This window comes from Natator depressus, chromosome 9 (assembly GCF_965152275.1).
Source record: "Natator depressus isolate rNatDep1 chromosome 9, rNatDep2.hap1, whole genome shotgun sequence".
NCBI lineage: Eukaryota > Metazoa > Chordata > Testudines > Cheloniidae > Natator > Natator depressus.
In genome coordinates this window covers 84,427,243-84,450,270 of record NC_134242.1, presented here as the reverse complement: position 1 = coordinate 84,450,270, position 23,028 = coordinate 84,427,243, and the positions used below count along the sequence as shown (strand labels likewise).

General features: G+C 36.3%; 1 protein-coding gene across 5 annotated transcripts in view; it reads left to right on the top strand.

Annotated features, from left to right (window-relative positions):
• Positions 1-23,028, top strand: part of LOC141993158 (phosphatidylinositol-binding clathrin assembly protein-like) — a 48,177-nt gene that overhangs the window by 15,726 nt on the left and 9,423 nt on the right. For 2 of the 5 annotated variants that reach the window (XM_074962511.1, XM_074962512.1), the window contains exons 3-17: positions 753-828; positions 1,822-1,924; positions 2,111-2,204; positions 2,332-2,443; positions 3,811-3,917; positions 4,557-4,598; positions 9,703-9,788; positions 12,275-12,398; positions 14,257-14,393; positions 14,938-15,041; positions 16,189-16,335; positions 18,800-18,910; positions 19,920-20,036; positions 20,144-20,174; positions 21,051-21,171. In XM_074962511.1, coding sequence (XP_074818612.1) covers positions 753-828; positions 1,822-1,924; positions 2,111-2,204; positions 2,332-2,443; positions 3,811-3,917; positions 4,557-4,598; positions 9,703-9,788; positions 12,275-12,398; positions 14,257-14,393; positions 14,938-15,041; positions 16,189-16,335; positions 18,800-18,910; positions 19,920-20,036; positions 20,144-20,174; positions 21,051-21,171 — 1,512 coding nt within the window. The remainder of the gene's footprint in view (positions 1-752; positions 829-1,821; positions 1,925-2,110; positions 2,205-2,331; positions 2,444-3,810; positions 3,918-4,556; positions 4,599-9,702; positions 9,789-12,274; positions 12,399-14,256; positions 14,394-14,937; positions 15,042-16,188; positions 16,336-18,799; positions 18,911-19,919; positions 20,037-20,143; positions 20,175-21,050; positions 21,172-23,028) is intronic. The other 3 variants (XM_074962514.1, XM_074962515.1, XM_074962513.1) reach the window with 2 other exon arrangements.

Genomic DNA, 23,028 nt, shown 5'->3' with positions numbered 1-23,028 from the left:
AGTGGTAGGAAGACATGATTGTATGCATATTAATATGTATTGAAAGTGGCAGAGAAACTTAAATTGTTCATGAAGCAGTTTCCTTTTAAGTAACATAAGTCAAGCTATAGATTTAGTCTCCTCTTTCTTGTATCATCTTTTTAGCCAAATATTTGAGTAGTAGGAGAAGACTAACACTATAGACTTACTTAGAAGTAGTATAATGCCAGGTGAGTTAATTATTCCATTAATAACTATACAAATACTTGAACACTTTAGTGTCTCAGTGTTTTTATAAAGCTCTGTTAAAGTAGAAAAAACATTTCCAAATAGTTTGTAATTGTCTCTTTAATCATTGCATAGAAGTTATAGAGTTGTACAGAAGAAACTTTTAGAGCACCTATAGTTCTTCTCCAATTTCCCTACTGTGAGCTACAGAATTAACAAAACTTTTTTACTTAAAAAGGCATGTAAGTAACTCCCTCCCTCCCTACATGCTAATGTAGCTTCATGTGTGGACAGTGGAGTGCTTTTCTTCAGACTGAACAAATTTCCTCTGCCAAACACTCAGTTATGAAATTTAATGTATTCACATTAGTTTACTAAGTTTTGATGAATTGTTTTTGTTGCAACTAATTCGTACATTGTAGATAACGGTAAACCTGCCTCTGAAATACCCGAGTTATGTGCAGTTGTTTTGTAATCTAATTCTTAAATGTATTACGTTTGATGAAGAAAAAGTAATTTTCAAGCAATTTTTTCCCCTTCATCAGCGCTTTATCCAGTATCTTGCATCCCGAAATACATTGTTCAATCTAAACAACTACCTGGACAAAAGTGCCATGCAGGGTAAGAGTCTTTTTCTTTGTGAAAACTAAGTTGCAAACAGTAAAGTATTACTTCTTCAAGAGAAGGTTGGCAAAGCAACAAAATAAAGCAAAAAATCCCCCAAAAAACTACATAACAAAACAATTGTTGTTGTTTTTTTAAATGTATTTTTACATGTATTTTTCTAGCTCTGCATTAGTAGTGATTGTAAGTCATTGGTGTTTAACAGAAAATGATATATCCATGAAAGGGGTTTAATTTATATTATGCAGTGCAAAGGGATGACAGTAAGCAAAGGAGGCAGGGAAAATTATGGTATGGCTGAAAGTTACACAGGTGAGAGCTAGAAATGTGGTTACAGTTACATGTCTTTTTAAAAAGGCATAACTTAACACATGAGCACTGGATTAATCTTTTTCATTTGGCTGCATTCCATAATGGAGGTGGGGGGTAATATTAATTCTCAAGCTTCATAAAATGGTCATTAGAACACTTCACTAGTGGTTAATGAAAGCCTTTCATGCAGATCTGTGAAAGGTGTTAGAGGTAGTTTGTGTGATGGCAAAAATATATATATTTAGTGTGGGTTTTTTTTTTTAGAGCATCCTTTTTTACAGTAGCTGGAGTTCAGTAGTTCCCATCTTTAGTCTTCAGCATTTGACTGATTCTGTTTCCAGTGAGCTGTACACTATAAGAATAAGAGTGCCTCACAGTTGCAAACAGTAGCCTCTCCTCCTGTTGTTAGGTGAGGCATTAACAAAGTCCAGATAACTTCTCTGGAATTGTCATCACTTGGGAAGATGGTGGCTGCACTGTGTCTCAAGGCTGGTGCAAATAATCAAGAGAAAAATATGGAGGGAGGCTTTAGGGGCTCAGCAAGTGAACATTGAGTTCTCTCCCTATACAAATTGTGTGCAATGACACACATTACAGAATAGTACTGAAAAATGATTACAAAATAGATAGATGATACTCCTCTTTGAAATGTCTAACTAGTAAACATTTAATTTTCAGGCTATGATATGTCTACCTTCATTAGGCGATATAGCAAATACTTGAATGAAAAAGCACTTTCTTACAGACTTGTAGCAGTTGACTTCACCAAAATGAAAAGAGGGTAAGAAATATTCTCCTTTTGCTTTTCATTTCAGATCTAAGAGGTTAATAATAGTCATGTATATGCTTGCCATAGAACTCGGCTGCCTTTTAAACTGTAGTTAAATACAGGGTACTAAACATATCAAGTCATCATATGTTCTAGGTCACGTGTACATTTATAAATTTGCCATTTTACACATTGTAGGATAGATGGAGTGATGAGAACTATGAATACTGAAAAGCTTCTAAAAACCCTTCCAATTATTCAGAACCAGCTTGATGCGCTCCTTGATTTTGATGTAAGCACATTCTAAGTTGTATTTCATTGTTAAAATACTTTATTTAATTGATATGGGAAGAAATTTATTGGTATTTTTCTCTCCACCAATACTTTTAATCTGCTCTATCTCTTCACTTTCTACACAGGCAAATCCAAATGAATTAACCAATGGTGTAATAAATGCTGCCTTCATGCTTCTCTTTAAAGATTCCATTAGGCTTTTTGCAGCCTATAATGAGGGGATTATTAACCTATTAGGTATGTGGAACTGGCGTGTGTATGTGTGCATATGTTCTTGAATCTTCGGGGGAGACAGTCAGGGAGAAGTAGAAATTTAAAGGCAAATTGAGTCTGTTTAATAGCCTAACAAATTAAGGGCCAGATCCTGCTTCTGTTGAAGTCAGTGGTAATTTTTATCATTGGTGTCAGTGACAGCAGGATTGGCCTTAAAGGCATTGATATATAGGCCTTATTATTTTTCAAGTGTAAATCTGAGTTATTCTTGCCGATATTTCTATTTTAGAAATACCAGAAATGTGTCTTGAATGTTCCTCATAACTAGGTTATAAAACAATTTAGCCTATAAGTACACCGTAATGTATGTGTGTGGGGTGGGGGGTTAAGGCTCTAAAGTAGGTTGGCCTGTACTGGGTTTACTGGGCATACACGTTGAATATAGAGTGCACATTGTTGGGTTTCCTATGTTTTTGTTTTATCAACTTTAATAACTGGTGTTTATGGTCTTGTACAGATTGTAGAGTTCTACCTTGCTGAGTTCTTGGCTATAGTTAACATATGTCGGATATGGTTTTTAAGTGGATTGTGCCTTCAAGAGTAACTATGGGAGGGGGGGGAATTGAGAATCTTACACAAAGATAGTAAAGCAGTAAAAGAATTTATTTAATAATCTTTCGATTCAGCTTTCACTCTCCATTAAATCTGCCAGTGTCATTCATTTTATTGATGCATTAAAATCTACAAGTTTCAGAGTATGAAAAATAAAACTCAGTACTCAAAAGGGTGCAAATGCTATTCCTGTTTGACAGGTTTACTTATAAGGATTCTGTACATTAATATTGACAAGTCAAAGTTGGATACATGTGAAAGTTGAGTTTTCATCTTAAATGCCTCCTTCAGATTCTATATCTCCATTTACAAACCACAAATGCGTAGTATTGAGATGTTGATGTGTAGTTTTAAAATGCTTTAAAAATAGATAATACTCATGTGCATTTTTAATTTACTAAAGTCAGCTACTGCATTACTAGTGGTTGAGTGCACCTCATGGACGGACTTTTTGCAAACATTTTTCTTCAAAATGAAGTCCTGCGTGGCTGACAAAGAATTTAAAAACAGATTAAACACTTTACATTCAGGCTGATTACAACTGTCCACCGAGTTATAACTTGCTGAAATCAACAAACTCATTGTAAATATGGAGACTATGGAGTAGTCCCAAACACATTACTCTTAAAAGTAACATGGCTTTCTATATTCGTTCATTTTAGGGAGAGGAGATATTATCTAAAGTTATTGTTTGCAGTGTTGTATCTTTTTAAATCTCTTGCATTAGTGTGAAAGGTTTTTTGTATCTTTTTTACAAATGTCCTTTTTTCACTCTTCAGAAAAGTATTTTGATATGAAGAAGAACCAGTGCAAAGAAGGTTTGGATATTTACAAAAAGTTCCTAGCCAGAATGACCAAATTGTCAGAATTCCTCAAAGTAGCAGAGGTAAATAAACTTACATGTATTAAAAGGGTGTCATTTAGCTATCTGTACTGGTACAATAGTCCCATCACAAACAGTCTAATGTTTGTGTGATTTGCTGTGCAAAATAAAAGTTCTGTAGGTTGCTGAATCTGAATGTCACTTAAATGCTTTTTTATATTGAGTGGTATTTTTAAGGCGCCTTTCTTTGCCTAAAGACTGCTAACAATACAATAAACCTTTCTGTCTAAAGTGCTACTGAGAATCTTCTTTTACACATTGATTAGTACATGAAAATGACTGGGCTGGATGATGATTATAAATATTTACAAAGTATTCCTTTGATATTTCTGCTCAAAACAGAGCATAAATTCAAGCAAGCTGTTATTTCCAGCTCTTACAGTGAATCTTAGCATCTTTGCATGAAATAGTCCAAATAGAAATATGATTTGAGCTTGTTTGATATATACACTGAAATTCTAGCTTAGAACTTGTCTGTTAGAATTGGCATGAACAATGTACCAGTTCAGAAAGTTATACATGTCCCTTTTGATACCTTAGCTTCTGTGTAACATTCAGACCCCACAGTTTTTCTTTTCATTGCCGCTGCATGTAGTAATGTACTTTTTTTTTCCCCCCCCCCCCCCTTTTTTGTGAACCCAGCAAGTTGGAATTGATCAGGGTGACATTCCAGATCTTACTCAGGTCAGTGTACATTTCATATTAATTTAACCCAGTTCTTTTGTCCTTTGTGTTTTAATGGTTAATGTGTATCATATTCATCCTGAGAATATATTCTCTTCCATATATTTATATATGGAAATATACATGTTCACTTTTTCCATAGATTAATACATGTACACAGTTCTTAAACAGTTCTGCAATTGTTTAAATAAGAGTTCTGTTTTAAAGCAGTGAATTTTATCTGGCATATACGGATATTTTTACTAAAACACAGGTTTTTCCTTTGAATCCTTTGTGAATCTGTCTCTTAAGTACACATGCATACTGTGCCACATCTTGGGGGACGATGACACTCAACTCCATTCAAAAGGAGTACTAGTGGCACCTTAGAGACTAACCAATTTGTCTTTCTTTGTGAAAATTAGTCTCTAATGTGCCACTAGTACTCCTTTTCTTTTTGCGAATACAGACTAACACGGCTGCTTCTCTGGAACTCCATTCAAGTTTCATTCAGAGTTACACAGCAGTACATACCTGTATCTTAAGCTTTGTTTTTCAGCTATGGAAGCTTTTCCAAAGTCCACAAAGATGACAGTGTAGGTCTACTGATATTTATATTGGCACCAGCTATATGCTCAGCACTGTAAGATATGCGCACAAATAAAGTCCCTGTCCCAAACAACTTAAATGATGGGAGACACTGGGAAATCGGGTGGTGAGGATAATTTACAAGGCAGAATAAGCTAGGTTGATTCTAGGTGTCTTGATGAACTGGAGTAGGGACAGTACAGATGGAAACGATGTGTATAATCAATTTAGAGGAACACTGACCATCCATATAAGAACAGACACTTTCATTTTATTATGGAAAGTGTTATTACAGCACCCAACTGTCTGTCTTTATGCCATTCGTTGCTTTGTACAGTATACCTCCATCTGATCTTGTACTCATTGCTTTTACAAACTAAATAGGACTAGTCTCTGATTTTTCTTTGTGAAAATTTCCCACCCCATCAATGTTGTTAATATTCATTACCCTTTTTGGGGACTTTGCTATTTCTTTGTTTGTAATAAAGAGACCAAATATGAATACAGTCACCAAGATGAAGATATATAATCTATGGGCACAGTAGATTATTTTCTGTATTGCACTCTGTTCACTTCTTAATACCCTACTATCTTAAGGAGTGTCTTTAGCTTGTCGTTGCATGTTCAAAACATATTTTCAGTGGATTTTCAGCAATATGCTGAAATCCCTTTAATAAAGTTTAAGACTAAAAATCTATTGACTGAATAGTTTGTTCCGTGCAGTACTTGTATCTTGTAATTGTCAACACTGAGTTTTCTTTGCCATCATTTGTTCAGTTAACTTGTTTTGTTAGGTTATTCTAGTGTTCTTCAAAGTCTTCCCTAGTCTTGACTAACCCAAATAAATTGTCATAATCTAATTTTGTTCCATTACCACTTTTCCCCCTCCTCTAGATTAACTCCTTCAAAAAATGATGAGTAAAGTATTGGCCAAACTTAACCTTTAAAAAGGTCAGCTACTGTTAAATCGTACATCTTTCTAGTATTTTTCTTAGTAGTTCACTTACTTTAGAACTCTCAGGTGACTACCATATAGTCCCAGTGAGATATTGCAGTTTTCTTGTGTGCTTTAGCACCTCGTATCACTGATACCTTTGTCTCTGACAGCGTTACACCTTCATTCCCTAGTGAATTCATGGACCCTCTAATAGAACTCCATCGTACATTTTGAGTCATTTTTTAGCTATTTGTTTACATGGCCTTTAAGCTTTGTTAGTACCAAACTTTCAAAACATAGCCTCCATTTTTACTCATTCAGTTTTGCTGTCCAAATTTAGATCACTTAAATCCTTCATTTGAGGGTACTGTTATGTTTAAGTAATCTAAATTACTTGTACCAAGAAAAATGGTGATCTAGTTAGGCTGAGATAAAAATTTTGGCCTTTTTAATCTACATTTTACCCACTGAAGTTCTGCTCTACCACTTTTTGATATTTTGTGTCTTTGTCTCCAACTCTTATACCTGCTGTTTGACCATGTTGTTCTTATTCTTTCTTTCTTGTTCTGAGATAGGCACCCCGGGTATCTTTTCCCAGCAATGTCCATAAGAAACTTTTAACCATTTATATTTTGGAAGCTGAACTCACCCATTATTACTTTTCTAGTAAATCTTATTGCCTCCCTGACCTGCAATAACATTCCAATTTTATCCTCATTTATCTGTTTGGGAGGCAGGAATCCTACCCCCATATGTTCTGCGTTGTGGTCACCTGTAGTCATCATTTTCTTTTGATAGTCTAAATAGAATATTTTATTCTATCCCTTTCTCCCCCTTCCCCCACGTCTCTACACCTTTCGCTTTTGCTAAAACACCACTCTGGCAGAAAATTGGGTATTCTTCTTCCAGTATATTTTGGAAATGCCAAATGTCTTGGTGTCTCCCAGTACCAGATATTCCAACTCTCACATTTTGCTTTAGGCTGCTTCCACAGGTATATTGTAGATTTTATTTATTATGGATGTACTCCTCTCTTTGCTGAAATTTAAGGATTGCTACTCCTACCCCGCCCCACCATGTACCCATAATTGTCTTAGCCCTACTGTGAGACAGTTTCATATGTGCATCTGTTGTCCCAAAGAGAATAGTTCAATCTATATGTTCCTCAGCACTTGCCTGCTTTTCCAAAACTTAGTTTTAACCAATTGTGTGTTCATTCTTGGTGTGTCCTTTCTAGTACAAAACCATAGCAGGAAGAATACTTTTAACCTTGCTACCATTCCAGCAAGGCTTTTTTCCATGATTGTATTATACATTCTACCAGATTTTCAATATTACTTTTTTGCCGCGTTAACCTTAGCTGTCCTGTATCAAAATGATCCATCACTGTAGGTGATTCCTTCTAAAAGACTGTCATAATGAATTGTGATATCAAATAGTCTGACACCTTGTAGGTGTTTGCACCTGCTTATGTTTCTGATGCTCAAATCCCCTACCACCACTATGTATGTTTAGCATGTCTGGTAGACTTCCAGAGGGACATCTGTAGGGGGTGTGGGTTTCGTCTCTTTTTCTTAGAAGGGCATCTTCCATTGTGAGGGTGGGGGGAATTTGTGGGAGGAGGGGGAGGACACTATACAACTGCTAATTTCTATTTAGAAAATCAGATACTAACATGGTATTAGGTCAAAAGAGAACAGCAGCACACCTACCAGTAAACAGGCAGAAGGAAAACCAAACAAAGCAGGTACAAGAAGACTTTCTTTACAAAGTATTTCTATGGAAACCCTGTCCTGTAGGTAAACCTGCCTTTAAAAATCATGTTCAGGCAACATGAGTAAAACCTGCTTTCCATGATGAATATAGATTGTATTAACACCATTTTAGAAATCTGGATTTCTTGAAATAGTTTATGCTTATGCTCAAATAAATTTGTTAGTCTCTAAGGTGCCACAAGTACTCCTTTTCTTTTTGCAGCTACAGACTAACACGGCTGCTACTCTGAAACTTGAAATAGTTTATTTCTCTTTGCCTGGTCTAAGTGGACCATCAGAAACATGTTCTGTCTATCTTCTGTACCAGTCTAGACACTTGTTAGTTCCTCTCAATGATTTATTGGTATGTACTTCATAGGCAGCTGTGGAAGTGGCCATCAGATCTCTAGAGACCAAAGATGAGGACTTGTAACTGGCCAAGAAACTTCCATTTCTGGACTTGCTCTCTTGTTTCTGAGAGTCCATGTTTATTATAATCCGGTCAATTTATGGAACTGTGGCTGTGTTGACAGTAGAGAGTTCTACAGGTAAAACAGTGGAGAGAAAATTCTCTCTCCAAAGCCAGACTAGCAGCCCTGCCCTTGAAGGCAGATTTATTTTCAAGGAGGTGTTCAAAAAGGCTAGGATCCTACCTAGCCAAAATAGGATCATCTGAAACATTGTTAAAGGTGTTAAACTGTGTCTCAGTCAGTGCTGAGGGGAAATTTCAAAAGACAAGGCTTTTAATCAGTGGCTGGTTACTTTTTCCTACATCTTACTAAAAACTAAATCAGCACTGGGTTTGAAGTGGTTTATTCTTCTACTTTATTAGCTTCTTGCTTCTGCTCATCCATTTGTCAGTAGTTCAGATGCCTCATTCACTCAATCTTAAGCACTTCAGAGAGAGATTAAGGTTTCCAGATACAGAAATACTTTGTAAATTTATTTGTGGTATTTTAAACACATTTATTGATGCTCAATACTGTTGAGCTATTTCACTTTTTTAAAATGTCTGTTGTATGGAATTTTAAAACCTAGCTTTTTTCTAGGGATAGTAGAATGCTGGAGAAGTCTGCTTTTAAAAAAAAAGTTAAGAACATTTCATGTAGTTTTCATGTCTAGATTATAAGAACTGCTGGTTTCATGTGTTGTTTTAGTTCACAGATGGATCTGAGAAAAGAGGGAGGGAATGTTAACTTTCCATAAAGATATGATCAGTGGTAAAGGAATAGCAATTAATAGTCTGTTAGTGTGAGTGCAGTAAAACTATTTTGTTGCTACCAGTAAAGTGGTTAAGTGGATCTTACTTTAGTTTCTGAAAGGTAGTTAGTTCCCCATTGTACTGAGATAATTGCGTTTGCTCACACTGGGGGCTTTTGGATGTAAGGATTTATCATCTGATTTAAATTTGTTTATGGATTTCAGACAAATTAAAGTATATCCTGCCTTTTTGCTACTGTCGCTAGAGAACTAACACTTTCTGTAAGCGCTCTCACAGTTTTGGGGAGTGGTAATTAGAGCTGAGTATAATTAACTGACCTGCCTTGTTACTCAAGTGCTTAGCACAGCTAATGCTGTTGCCAGAAAATTCCAATCTTTGCTTCTGTACACGTGCCCAGTTTGGGGGAACTTTTCTCTTTTCGTAGACCAGCGTTTAGTGATCATGTTTGCATATTTTGATTGAAAAGGGGATATTGCCAAAAAATGAATCTTACACTTGAATTTGATTTGCATGATCTAAAAAGAAATGCATAATTGTTTAGATGGTGGATGGGGGAGTTAATCTGTACACAAGATGATAATGCGTTGTTATCAAGCAGATGTTTTACGAGAACTTTAACTTTAGGCACCCAGCAGCTTGCTTGAAGCATTGGAGCAGCATTTGGCTTCTCTAGAGGGGAAAAAAACAAAAGAAGTCTCAGCTGCCAGCAGGTAAGCATCAGGTGGATCACAAAGGTGTCTTAAATTTTAATTCTCTTTGTATTGAGGTATTTTGAGCATTGGTAAGTTTGAGGTCTTCCTTGAGATACTCTAGAAGTAAGTGAAAGGAAACAATTTGTTTTCCTTTTCTAGTAAGTGTGGAAAGCATAGACTAAAAGTTTTTTTATTAATAGTGTTATTCTGTTAGAGGATATCACTTGAATGTACATTAAATGTTCTTATCTAGTGACAAAAACACATGACTTCACCTACATGCTTATCTTTGTGTCACCAAACTCCTTGTTAAACTGTGCATTTTAACACATACAACTGTAGTAGCGCAGTGCTGAGCTGAGGCCACATGTAGTAGCTTTCCTCAAAATATTTTTACCTTATCTGTTAAAGTAGTCTGACAAGTCACAAGAATTTTTCCACTGAATGCATCCGATGAAGTGAGCTGTAGCTCACGAAAGCTTATGCTCTAATAAATTTGTTAGTCTCTAAGGTGCCACAAGTACTCCTTTTCTTTTTAAGAATTTAACTGGCTTTTAAAGTACACACATGCCTTCAATGCTTACTCTCTGTGTATATTGCAGAATACAAGTTCTTCTAAAGATGTATTAGTTATGTCAATTAACGTTACTGTGTAAATTCCTTATTTATTTTGCTCTCTTGTGGCATTGTGGTTGCTTAAAATAAGTTCTTAGAGGTTTCTGACCTGTTACTTCCCTTATGCTTGATACTGAAAATTTCTTCAGAGAAACTTATAGTGGGTGGTGAAATATTTCCTAGTATCCTTAGGAGTTTTGTTTAGAAACCCAATATTAGGAAAATTTAGATACATATTTTTTCAATTAAAAAAACACCACCACCTAGGAGTTTTTGAATGTTCCTCCTCAATGTTGGCAGCAGAAACCCTGTGGAATTGTCTTAATGTGCAGAATCAGAAACTGACGCAGATTATTCTGTTTTAATTGTTCATGATGAATGAAGAACAAAAATAGATTTGTAAAGATTTTTAATTTCAGTAGTCTTTAAGGGGTGTTAAACACAGGTAAGGAGTCTTTTCTTATTTGATCTTTAACATCCCTTAATTCTATTTTTTTCTTGAATTTGGAGAGAACAGGAATCAAGATGTCTTGAGCTCTAATCCAAATTCTGCCACTGACTTGTTCTATAGCCTTGAACACGTTACTTTGCAACTTGCAAAATCAGCAGTCGTATCTTACAGGGTATTGTGACTACCTAATATTTGTACAGTGCTTTGAGCATGCAAAAGGCTAAGTGTTAAGTAATATTTATTCATGATATCACAATCATTGTCCTTGTTGTTGAGTATTAGATAAGACTTCTTCAGGACCTGGCAATACTCCTTCTGTATAGTATCCGTCATGATAATTAAGAAATGTAAGGACCCCATCATGGGATACACTTCCCAGTCCAAGCAGCAAGTTATTAGACCCAATCTGTTGAAGATATTAGCACTTTTGGCCTATGTCACCAACTTTTACTGTACTAATCCCCGGTAACCAGCCTTCATAGAACAGCCACTAATCAGGAATGCCATGTTGCTTTTGCTGCACAGATAGGCAAGCCATACTTGCTACATATATGGCAGAAAAATCATGCTAATAGAATTTTGAATGGCTGACTACCTTCCCACCTTAAAATGGGGCATGTTATGGTGTTTCATACCACTGTCCCCATTTGGCTCCTTACCAAGGTGTGCTTTTTGGATGGGATGATGGCAAGTCCATTTATTCTTCCTAGTGAAAGATGTATTGTCACTTGAACGATGAGGTGAGGAAGAGCTGAGTATTGTTTTAGTTCCTTCACCAAAAGATACAACAACATGTACAATCAGTGTTTGTGATAGTTGGACAAAACACCCTTTTTTGGCATACCCCTTTTTTGAGAGATGAAATCAACATAAATGTGCATATTTCGCAGAAAACCACACTTCTGCATTGCGGCAGAGTCATCACTTGAGCCCCTTACATCAGTTTTTCACAAGTAGCTGGGAGGATTTGGCTCTATAGCATCAAGTGTGCGTGCATGCATGTGAGCTAGATAGATCCTTACAGATTTAAAAGTACTGTTTCCCATGTCAGTATAAAATACTAACACATACCTGTTTATGTATGCCATTTGGAATTTTGTTCCACTTATTTAAAATATCATATTTACAACAGGTACATAAATTGTGTGGCAGAATCACAAACACCTATATGAAATTCTGTACCTGATTATTGATCTGATATCTCTTCAGCTGAAACTGTGGAAGACCAATTAATTCTACACTTGTCCCCTTCTCTACCCTTGCCCCAAAATGTATAGTATTATGTGTTTTGCTGTTTTTCCTCACCAAAAGGTGATTGTATTTAGTGCTGAGTCCAGAGACAAATAGCATACTCTCTATAAAGCATTTCAGGTGCCTTTTGGATGCAAATGAAAGGTCACAATTTAAAAAATCATTCTCTGATGAAACTTTATTTTAGAGCAAGCACCCTATCCAGTGCTGTTTCCACACTTGCCAACACAGGAATGTCATTCAGCAAAATGGATGAGAAAGAGAAACAGCAAGCTTTGGAGGAAGAACAAGCTAGACTGCAAGCACTTAAGGTATTCTGTCTTTTAAGGATTGGTGTTCCAGGACCCGATGCTTAAATATTTTGTGTGTGGAATCCTGGCCCCATTGAAGTCAGTGGAAAAACTTCCACTGACTTCAATGGGACCAGGATTTCCCCTAAATGTGCAAGCATGATAGCTTCCAGTAAATGGTGGCTCTTACTGTGATTGCATAACTTGATAACTAAAATCTGAACACTTTATTCACCTATACTTCTAAAATTGATTGGGTTTGCGTTTTGTCAGAATACATGTTGTCCACATAGGTTTTTTATGTTTAGGATGATTTAGCAAGTATAGCTCTAGGAAACCGATTCCTGTCCCCATAAGCTAGAATCCTGGGGCAACAGCCATATTACTACTCATAATGCTGCAGTGTGGACAGGACAATAGGCAACTCCCCTGTCCATGAAAATATAGAAAGGGGAAAGAGTTGATCTCGCAGCACAGTTTATTTTTCAATCCCGGGGCACATCTGTGTCCTTTTTAAATTACAGTTTTTAAAGTAGCGTCCTGTCTCAGGAAAATGAGCTTGTGTTTTCTTTTCTTTCCCACCTCTCTCTTTTGGTTCCTTAAAGACTCTTCCTTTATTTGCCATCTGTTACTTGCTCAGAGGCCCCCATGGCAGCCTCCCACTATTGTTGGGGAACTGGACATTAGTCCTTCAAAATCCTATTTTTGTAGCAGATCCTTCTGGGGAATGTGATGTAATATAGAGAGACATGGCTAGTATAGACATGTGGTTGGTGAGATTAAATGAGCTAGGCAGCTGATGAGTATCTTTGGGACATTTCTGTCTTATTGATGTTAATTAACCATGGGGGGCAAAAAAGGAGCACTTCTCTGTGCTTGGAATTTGCCATCAAGTTTGGTAGGACTTGTTGGCTGGTTTCCTGTATTTGAAATCTAGGCTTGGTTGCTGGCTGACTGGGCTAGATTTCCCTTTATATGGGAGAAGGGGGCCGGTTAAATTAAATGCAGAAATAAAATTTTTTTTCTTCAAATAACTCCCATTTATTTTTCAAAATGCCCATTGACCTGCATAGAATTCCATTTACTTAAATAGGATTTCAAAAACAAACATGCACCCAAGCAGAGCTGTTGTCTGGAAAAGGAAAGAGGGGTAGACTACATGAAGTTTTCTAGGAACTTTGAACGCTGTCAAATTCAACAGTGATGGACAGCTGTGTAAAAACCTAAAGTAGATAGTCATCAGAAATGTCTAGTACAAACAAGTTTTTGGAGAAGTGTATTCATAATCAGTTTGTCTCCACCCTATACAGGATAGGTTATAAAGATACACCTCTATCTAGTGTTAACTACCTGCTAGGCCTGGACCATAATATTTATTTTACTGACAAGGTTTTTCCATCGGTCCTGTAAAGTTTGTAATGTTCCAGAGGTTAGGAACCTCCCTGCAGGAGAAGTTAGTTCATTTTACTTTGCTTACATTACAAACATTTGCTAAGTAAAGCATATACATATCCTACAGTGATAGGTGCTGTATAAATGCATGCCACAGTATACAATAAGCATGTACTTTGGGACCAACAGCGTGAGCCAAGTATGGTGTGCTAGATTCAAAATTAAACATACTGGCGTTTGTTCGTTTTGTCAGATTCTTGACATTTCAACATAATTTTGAGATTGATTTAATAGAAACATTTCCTCTTTCCCTTAATATTTCAGCTAGCTATATTTCAGTTTCTTGGGCATCCCAAAAGAATGTGTGATTGGTGTTAATCAAGCCTTTATTATTAAAAATCCTTCTTAAAAAATAGTACTTTTGAAGATTGAGGAGCTAGTACAGTTAAATTTTAATTAATTAGTTTCTCTCTAATTTATCTTTCAGGAGCAGCGGTTAAAAGAGATTTCTGTGGTATCAAATTCCACTTCTACATCAGCATCTCCAAGCACCTTATCAGGGAAAAGTGTGAATACCACTACAGCTGTTGACCTCTTTGCAGCACCAGCACCTACAACCAGTAGGTGAGGGACACTTTCTTCCCTAACCACGTGTAAAACACTGCATTGGCCAATTGCCTGAAAAACTGAAAGGCATAGATAAACTTTACAGAATATATTTCTCAAGAGTCAAAATAATCTTATGGCTGACTGAGATTTTCTTGATATTCAATTAGATACCAAACTGCAATGCTTCACTTTAATTAAAAAAAAAAAAAAAGACAGTTATGTCCTGCAGAACCATTCTTGGCCTTCGCTATGACTTCCAGAAAAGTAAACTTGGAAACATATGTATTTGCTCTGTAATTTTAATAGTCCAGTAAAATGAAATTGAATCTTTGAGGCTGTAGCAAACAAATATTTTGTGCATACCACATACTTTAAAAATTGCATTAAATGCATATTGGATATATTTTTAGCTAGGAGTCAGGACATGTGTGCAGAACTTAAAACAAAAAACAAACTCCATTCTTGCTTAATCTGCTCAGGAAATTTAAATTGGCTAACAGACAAAATGATGCTTTATAATTAACTTGTGTAGCTCGTATTGTTTTCTCTCTATTTTCAGCATGCCTAACCTATCCAGTGATCTCTTTGATCTTCAACCTGCATTTGTTCCAACTGTACAGAGTACTCCAGCTATAGCAACATCAGCAAGCAGTGCATGGGGAGGTAAGTCACTATTGTAGTTTAACAGAATAGATAATATTCTTAGCATCTGGGAATTCATCAGTTATCGTTGTCTTACTAAAACAAAAACTCACGTTGAAGGATTAAGTTGTATGTTCAGTTAACTGCCAGAAATCCAAACATTACTACTAAGAGATGAAACTGGTCATCTTAGAGTTGACATTAATTTTAAATGCATTAAAGAGCATTGCATTCTGTATTTTAGAGAAATTACAAATGTTGTTCTGTTAGGGCAGAAAACAGATTTGGAGCACAGTTAACAAACTCCCATTTAAACTTGCAAACTTAAAAAAAAAAATTATTTCTCTGAAAAGAAATATGTGAAATCTAGAGTTGGCTTTATTCTTTTACTGCAAACAATGGACTTGAGGAGCATTCTTCTAGTAGATCCATAGTAACCACAGTATGGAATTAAAATTTAGATGACTGTTTTGGTGATGATGTGTGAAGTAGAATAGAGTACAGCTTGCTCCACTGCAGCTACAGCACTTGGCTTTGCAATGTTTGATGATAGTAAAAATTGATACTTCATGGTAAACCAAGCAAATTTAACTGGGAAAACACAGGGCCAAATTCTGTCCTTCCATGTGGATGCACATCTCTCATTAACTTAAGTTACTTCAACTTGCACACGCACAACTGTCATTGAATTACCTGAGGGAAGAATTTAACTAACAAGATGCAGTTTTTATAAACAAATAAGGAAATGTTGCCACCACTAAAACTGGTAGTATGTTAGTCAGTGGAGTTGTGAATGATCCCAGTGCCATTTGCCAAGCTCGGAGGCCCAGGAATGTGTGTCCATAGGTAATGCCTTCTGGGAATTCTGTTCACAGGTGAGTAAATGTCCTTTTTCTTAACAAAATGATGATGTGAAAAACATCAGAATTAAATATTCTCCTTTGAGGCAAGGAAACTGGTATGAGTTTCAGTAAAACTGTCTGAGTTGGGCAGAACACCATGTGGGAAAACTTATAGCTAGAAATTCATTTCAAATAAGTTTGCTTAATCCTAGTTCTGGGAAACTTTCATATTGTGATGTTCACTATCTCTGTGCTTCTCTGTGTGCTATTTGAACTCTAGATTTTCTTCTTTCCTTTTTTTTATTACTTATTGCTATATCTGAAAGGTCCTTTCTCGTCCTCAAATGGTTGTGTTGGTTCTCCACCCCATCTGGACATCTTTGACATGAAGCCAGTTGAAGAAGCTGTAAAATCTACTATCCCTTTCGTCTCTTCCACCTTTACCTCCAAACAAACAGTGGAACAGTTTAGTGGTAAAACCTCCTCTAATTTCTTTCCAAATGGAGACAATAGTGATAGCAAACTGGGTTGCATAACTCTTCGTATGTTTCCAGTCCATTCTAATATTGAAAATAGGGCTGTCAAGTGATTAAAAAAATTAATCATGTTTAATTGTGCAGTTAATAGCACTGTTAAATAATAATAGAATACCATTTATTTAAATATTTTTGGGTGTTTTTCTACATTTTCAAATATATTGATTTCAGTTACAACACAGAATACAAAGGGTACAGTGCTCACTTTATATTTATTTTTTGATTACAAGTATTTACTCTGTAAAAAAACAAAAGAAATAGTATTTTTCAGTCCACCTAATACAAGTACTGTAGTGCAATCTCTTAATCATGAAAGTTGAACTTAAAAATGTAGAATTTTATGTACCAAAAAAAATGCATTCAAAATAAAACAATATAAAATTTTAGAGCCTGCAAGTCCACTCAGTCCTACTTCTTGTTCAGCCAATCTCTCAGACAAACAAGTTTGTTTACATTTGCAGGAGATAATGCTGCCTGCTTCTTGTTTACAACGTCACCTGAAAGTGAGAACAGTCATTGTCATGGCATTGTTGTAGCCAGCATTGCAAGATGTTTATGTGCCAGATGTGCTAAAGATTCATATGTCCCTTCATGCTTCAACCACCATTCCAGGGGACATGCATCCATGTTGTTAATAGGTTCTGCTTGATAACAATCCAAATCAGTGTGGACTGATGCATGTTCATTTTCATTATCTGGGTCAGATGCCACCAGCAGAAGGCTGATTTTCTTGTTTTGGTGCTTTGGGTTCTGTAGTTTCTGCATCATAGTGTTACTCTTTAAGACTTCTGAAAACATGCTCCACAGCTCGTCCCTCTCAGATTTTGGAAGGCACTTCAGATTCTTAAATCTTGGGTCGAGTGCTGTAGCTGTCTTTAGAAATCTCACATTGGTACCTTCTTTGCGTTTTGTGAAATCTGCAGTAAAAGTGTTCTTAAAACGAACAACGTGCTGGGTCATCATCCGAGACTGCAAAAACATGAAATATATGGCAGAATGCAGGTAAAACAGAGCTGGGGACATACAATTCTCACCCAAGGAGTTCAGTCACAAAATTAATTAACACATTTTTTTTAATGAGCATCATCAGCATGGAAGCATGTCCTCTGGAATGGTGGCTGAAGCATGAAGGGGCATACAAATGTTTAGCATAGCTGGCACGTAAATACCTTGCAATGCCAGCTACAAAAGAGCCATGCAAATGCCTGTTCTCATTTTCTGGTGACATTGTAAATAAGAAGCAGGCACCATTATCTCCTATAAATGTAAACAAACTTGTTTGTCTTAGCGATTAGCTGAACAAGAATTAGGACTGAGTGGACATTATTTTGTTTTTGATTGCAGTTATGCAACAAAAACATCTACATTTGTAAGTTGCACTTTAATGACAAAGAGATTGCACTACAGTACTTGTATGAGGTGAATTGAAAAATACTATTTTATCATTTTTACAGTGCAAATATTTATAATAAATAATATACACTTTGATTTCAATTACAACATAGAACACAATATATATGAAAATGTAGAAGAATATCCAAAATATTTAATAAATTTCATTTCATAGTCTATCGTTTAACAGTATGGTTAAAAACTGCGATTAATCGCGATTAATTTTTTAGTTAATCATGTGAGTTAACTGCGATTAATTGACGGTCCTAATTAAAAACTGTTTTGGATTGCCATAATTTCAACCAAATAATTATATTTTAATTTCAGATCTTGTAATGCAAGTAAATATTCACTTTTTAAATGTTGATTATATTTCTAGATTTGAAAGTATCTGGTTTATTTTTGTTTCTCTATGTGATGTGATCAAGTATCTGAACATTTCTGCATTCATTGGTTTTTACTGCCTTTCTCTCAAAATTCCTTTGGACATCAATCTTTAAAATTCAGGAATGAACATATTAATTGACAGGTTTCAGAGTAGCAGCCGTGTTAGTCCTTATCCGCAAAAAGAAAAGGAGGACCTTGTGGCACCTTAGAGACTAACAAATTTATTTGAGCATAAGCTTTCGTGAACTACAGCACACTTCATCGGATGTAGCTCACAAAAGCTTATGCTCAAATAAATTTGTTAGTCTCTAAGGTGCCACAAGTGCTCCTTTTCTTTTTGCGTATTAATTGAGGTTTCCAGATTAGCTATATATTTGGTAGGTACTGGATTCTTCCTTTTTATTCTTGAAACAAAATTTCAAGTCTGTGGTAACAATTAACTTTCAGGGTTTTTGTTATTCTCTTTTCTCAAATCTAAATTTCCTTTCTTTTTTGCATGAAGATGAATTTAGTGGTCATAAGCCTACATACACTTGTGTGTTTTCCTTTGGCAATTGATGGTAACTTTTTGGACAGTACAGATGGCTTTACTGTGTATCTAATTTTTAAATTTATATTTTAGGATTTCCTCTTCATTCGGCTCCTCAGAGCACCACCTCTTCCATAATTAATGTGGATTTTGATGCTGTATTTGGAGGAAAGTCAACAGCAAATGAGTACAGGACTGCAAGTGGTAAAAACTATCTTTATCTTAACAAACTTAAGATGACTTCTGAGAATGCAAAACTGAACTTATAAATTGAACCATAGGTTTGATAATTTAATAAATAATCACTTCCATAATAGCTAGCTTGTTTGAATTCTACTTTAAAAATAGAATACTTAACTAGCTTTCATTCGTCTAAAACATTGTGTAATGTCTCTTCTCTTTCCCCCTCCCTCTCGAATGCAATTGTCCATTGTGGCCCACTGGATGTCTGTTAATGGGTAAGTTTGTTTATCAAACTGTTTTAAACGCTTAAAGTTGAATTGTAGTGGTGTTGCATAAAAGCTGTCATCTTTTTAGTTCTGTTTGAATCATGTTATGTTTATCTCAAACATGATTATTGTGTTTGCGGGATAAGACATGATATTTAGTTCTTGCAAACAGTTCCAAAATCCAGGTAAAGGTAATATTCTGTGCACAAATATTTTAATACAGTTTCTGCTGGTCATTAGTAGCTTGATATGTTCTTGAAAGGTGAAGAGGTTATTTTTTACAAGTTATATGCAAAAGCTATTAATAGTAACTTGCCCAAGGAAGTATGATGTTGCCATGCTGTTGTGACAGAACACTTTTAGATTATTTTGTAACACTCCTCTGTCAGGTAGCTTTTTTTCACTGAAAGTCAGGAATGGTTCAGTTTACGTATCTTTTGAGATCAAATTATCTTAGTGTAGGAGCTTTCTAAGATTCCTGCCTGTAACCCTTTAAATGAAACTCATACATGTTCTAGTATTTTATTAGAATTATACACAGAATTCAGAATTCCAAGGGGGGAAAAAAAAGATAAACCTAAATTTTGCTTACCGCTTGAATACCTCTTTGGCGTGTTAAAATTGTACCCAAGCTACTGGTAGTGTCATATGAGAATAGTGCTTTCCGGAGAATGGAAGTTTTGTTTGTCTGTTTTCTGTATCAGCCAAAATGTGGTGGTTTTAATGACATTGTTTCTATGTTCTGTTTTCAGTTTTTATTCTAGAGGATGTATTACAACCAACAGTACCGACACAATGTCAGAGAGCCGTTCTAATCAATCAGCAGAGTGGAAAAATTTTAGCAAATGACCTTGATTCATCACTTGCTAACTTAGTAGGAAGTAAGTGTGAGGGTTTTTTAAAACTTATTTTTCCTTGTCTATTAAAGAGAGAACATATTTTGCTAATTAAACATGTTTTGGGGTGGGGGTATCTTTTTTTGTTACAGATCTTGGCTTTGGAGGAACCCCTTCCAAAAAGTAAGATTTTCTTTTTTGTACTCTTGACTAAGCTCTTAAAATTATGCAGTGTGAAAAGTAATGTTTTCTTTTTAAAATAATTCCTTGTCATAAAACCATGCTATAGACTAAGAAACATAATCCATCACTAAGATCTTTGGTTAACTAAGGTCTTTGTTCTGAATACCATCTACATTGATCAGGAAATCTTGTTATCAAAAACCATGTTCAAACATAATTGTGACAAATAGGGTTTCAACCATAATATGGACCGTTTCTAAATTGCATTTGATAGTAAGATTAATTAAATCACTGTAAGATGAAGAACTGTCATGTATCCAGTCCTTGTTTTTTAAAAAAAAAAAAATACTGTGTGAATTTAGAAAAAAGAAAGATGAGGATGAAGTAGCCTACTGGTTCAGTGGCATCCTTTTAAGTATCTAAATTAGACTTGGAGTTTTGAGCAGCCTTGCTTGTTAGTGTCAGATAAGGCATAATTCAAGTGAGCCACTGAATAAATAGCTCTGGCAAATAATTTTCTCTAACATGCTCTCTGAGAAACCATTGAGCTACATTGCATTAGATGGTGTTTAGAAAGTTTGCATCTCATCTTGCTCCAAAAGCAGTGGAAACTGTCATAAGAGCAAGAACACAGATAAGTGACAATTGGAATAAGTTAGCAGTGGAAATGAGATTTTCCTATATCAGAATCTCTGTAAAGTTCTGGTGCCTACATGAGCTTTCATCTGTAGTGGTGTTCAGTTTTACATGTCCTCTGATTTTTAATTATCTGCTTATAAATAGAAATTCTTTTCAGTTTCCGGTCAAAGTTGTTATACTTTTATGCAAGAGCCTGTTAACTCCATGGGGAAGCTTAGTTCTGTAATTTCTTTTTAGGTCAGACATGCAGTGGAATCAGCCTACAGAGAAGAAACTTACTGGCGGAACAAACTGGCAGGCAAAAACAAGCACATCAACTACATGGAATCATGCCCCCATTCCTCCTGCTCCACATATGGTAAGTGTTCTTGTTCCATTTCTGACTTCAAATTGTGCACCATGAAAGTAAATACACTGCTTTTTCCACTGATACGAATTTTAAAAAGAAGTCCCAGAGGCTATTCCAGTTGAGGCTGGAGAATTGCCTATGGAGCAGCTCCGCACTCAGTGACTTGAAGGGGAGTCAACTTTTTCTCCTCTGCCTCAGAAACTCCTGGCTTTTTGGGTTGTGCTGAGACTAGGATTGTCCAGTTAAAACTCTGTTCTTTTAAATTGTGTACAGATTCAAGAAGACCCACTGTATTGGTTTCCTTTGTTAAAATATGAAAGGTCTATAAGGACTAGAAGCTTTTCTTAAATAAAAGCTTAGCAGCAGAAGAAACTGGTGAGCAAGTTCCCTGTTAACCAGGAAAAGTCTTCTACTTGCCAGTGGGGAGTGGATTTGTCAAGACTCAATGACAAGGGGAAAAATAATAACTGAAAATGACAGAAGTTGTAAATGATTTTTATGTTTCCGTTTTCACCTAAAAGTTTAGTAGTGATTGGACAACTAATACAGTGAATTCCAATGAAAATGAGGTAGGATCAGAGGCTAAAATAAGGAAAGAACAAGTTCAAAATTATTTAGACAAGTTAGATGTCTTCCTGTTGCCAGGGCCTGATGAAATACATCATGGAATACTCAACTTGCTGACTTAGGGGCTGTCTGAGCCATTAGCGATTGTCTTTGAAAAGTCATGAAGATGGGCAAGATTCCAAAGGATTGGAAAAGGGCAAATATAGTGCCAATCTATAAAAAGGGAAATAAGGACAACCCAGGGAATTACAGACCAGTCAGCTTAACTTCAGTACCCGGAAAGATAATGGAGCAAATAAATAAGCCATCTATTCGCAGAAACTTAGAAGATAATAGGGTGATAAGTAACAGTCAGCATGGATTTGTCAAGAGCAAATTGTGTCAGACCAACCTAATAGCTTTCTTTGACAGGGTAACAAGCCTTGTGATTAGGGGGAAGTGGTATATGTGGTATATCTTGACTTTAGTAAGGCTTTTGATACTCTCACATGACCTTCTCATAAACTCGGGAAATACAACCTAGATGGAACCACTATAGGATGGGTGCATAGCTGGTTGGAAAACCATTCCCAGAGAGTAGTTATCAGTGGTTCACAGTCAAGCTGGAAGGGCATATCAAGTGGTATCCCACAGGGATCAGTTCTGGATCTGGCTCTGTTCAATATCTTCATCAGTGATTTAGATAATGGCATAGAGAGTACACTTATAAAGTTTGCGGACGATACCAAGCTGGGCGGGGTTGCAAGTGCTTTGGAGGATAGGATGAAAATTCAAAATGATCTGGACAAACTGGAGAAATGGTCTGAAATAAATAGGATGAAATTCAATAAGGACAAATGCAAAATACTCCAATTAGGAAGGAACAATCAGTTGCACACATACAAAATGGGAAATGACTGCCTAGGATGAAGTACTTCCGAAAGGGATCTGGGGGTCATAGTGGATCACAAGCTAAATATGAGTCAACAGTGTAACACTGTTGCAAAAAAAAGCAAACCTCATTCTGGGATGTATTAGCAGGAGTGTTGGAAGCAAGACATGAGAAGTAATTCTTCTTCGCGCTGATAAGACCTCAACTGGAGTATTGTATCCAGTTCTGGGTGCCACATTTGGGTGCCCCTCAGGAAAAATGGGTGCCCCAGGGCAGAAGCTCCTACGAGTTCCCCCTGAGCCCTGGTATGTGCCGCAGGGGAAGAAGCTTTTGAGTCCATGCTGCCTGGAGCCCTGGCGGGAGGACGGAGGCGGAAGCCCCGAGCTCTGGCTGGGGGGGGGCGGGGGGCCGATCCCCAGTTGGAGGGG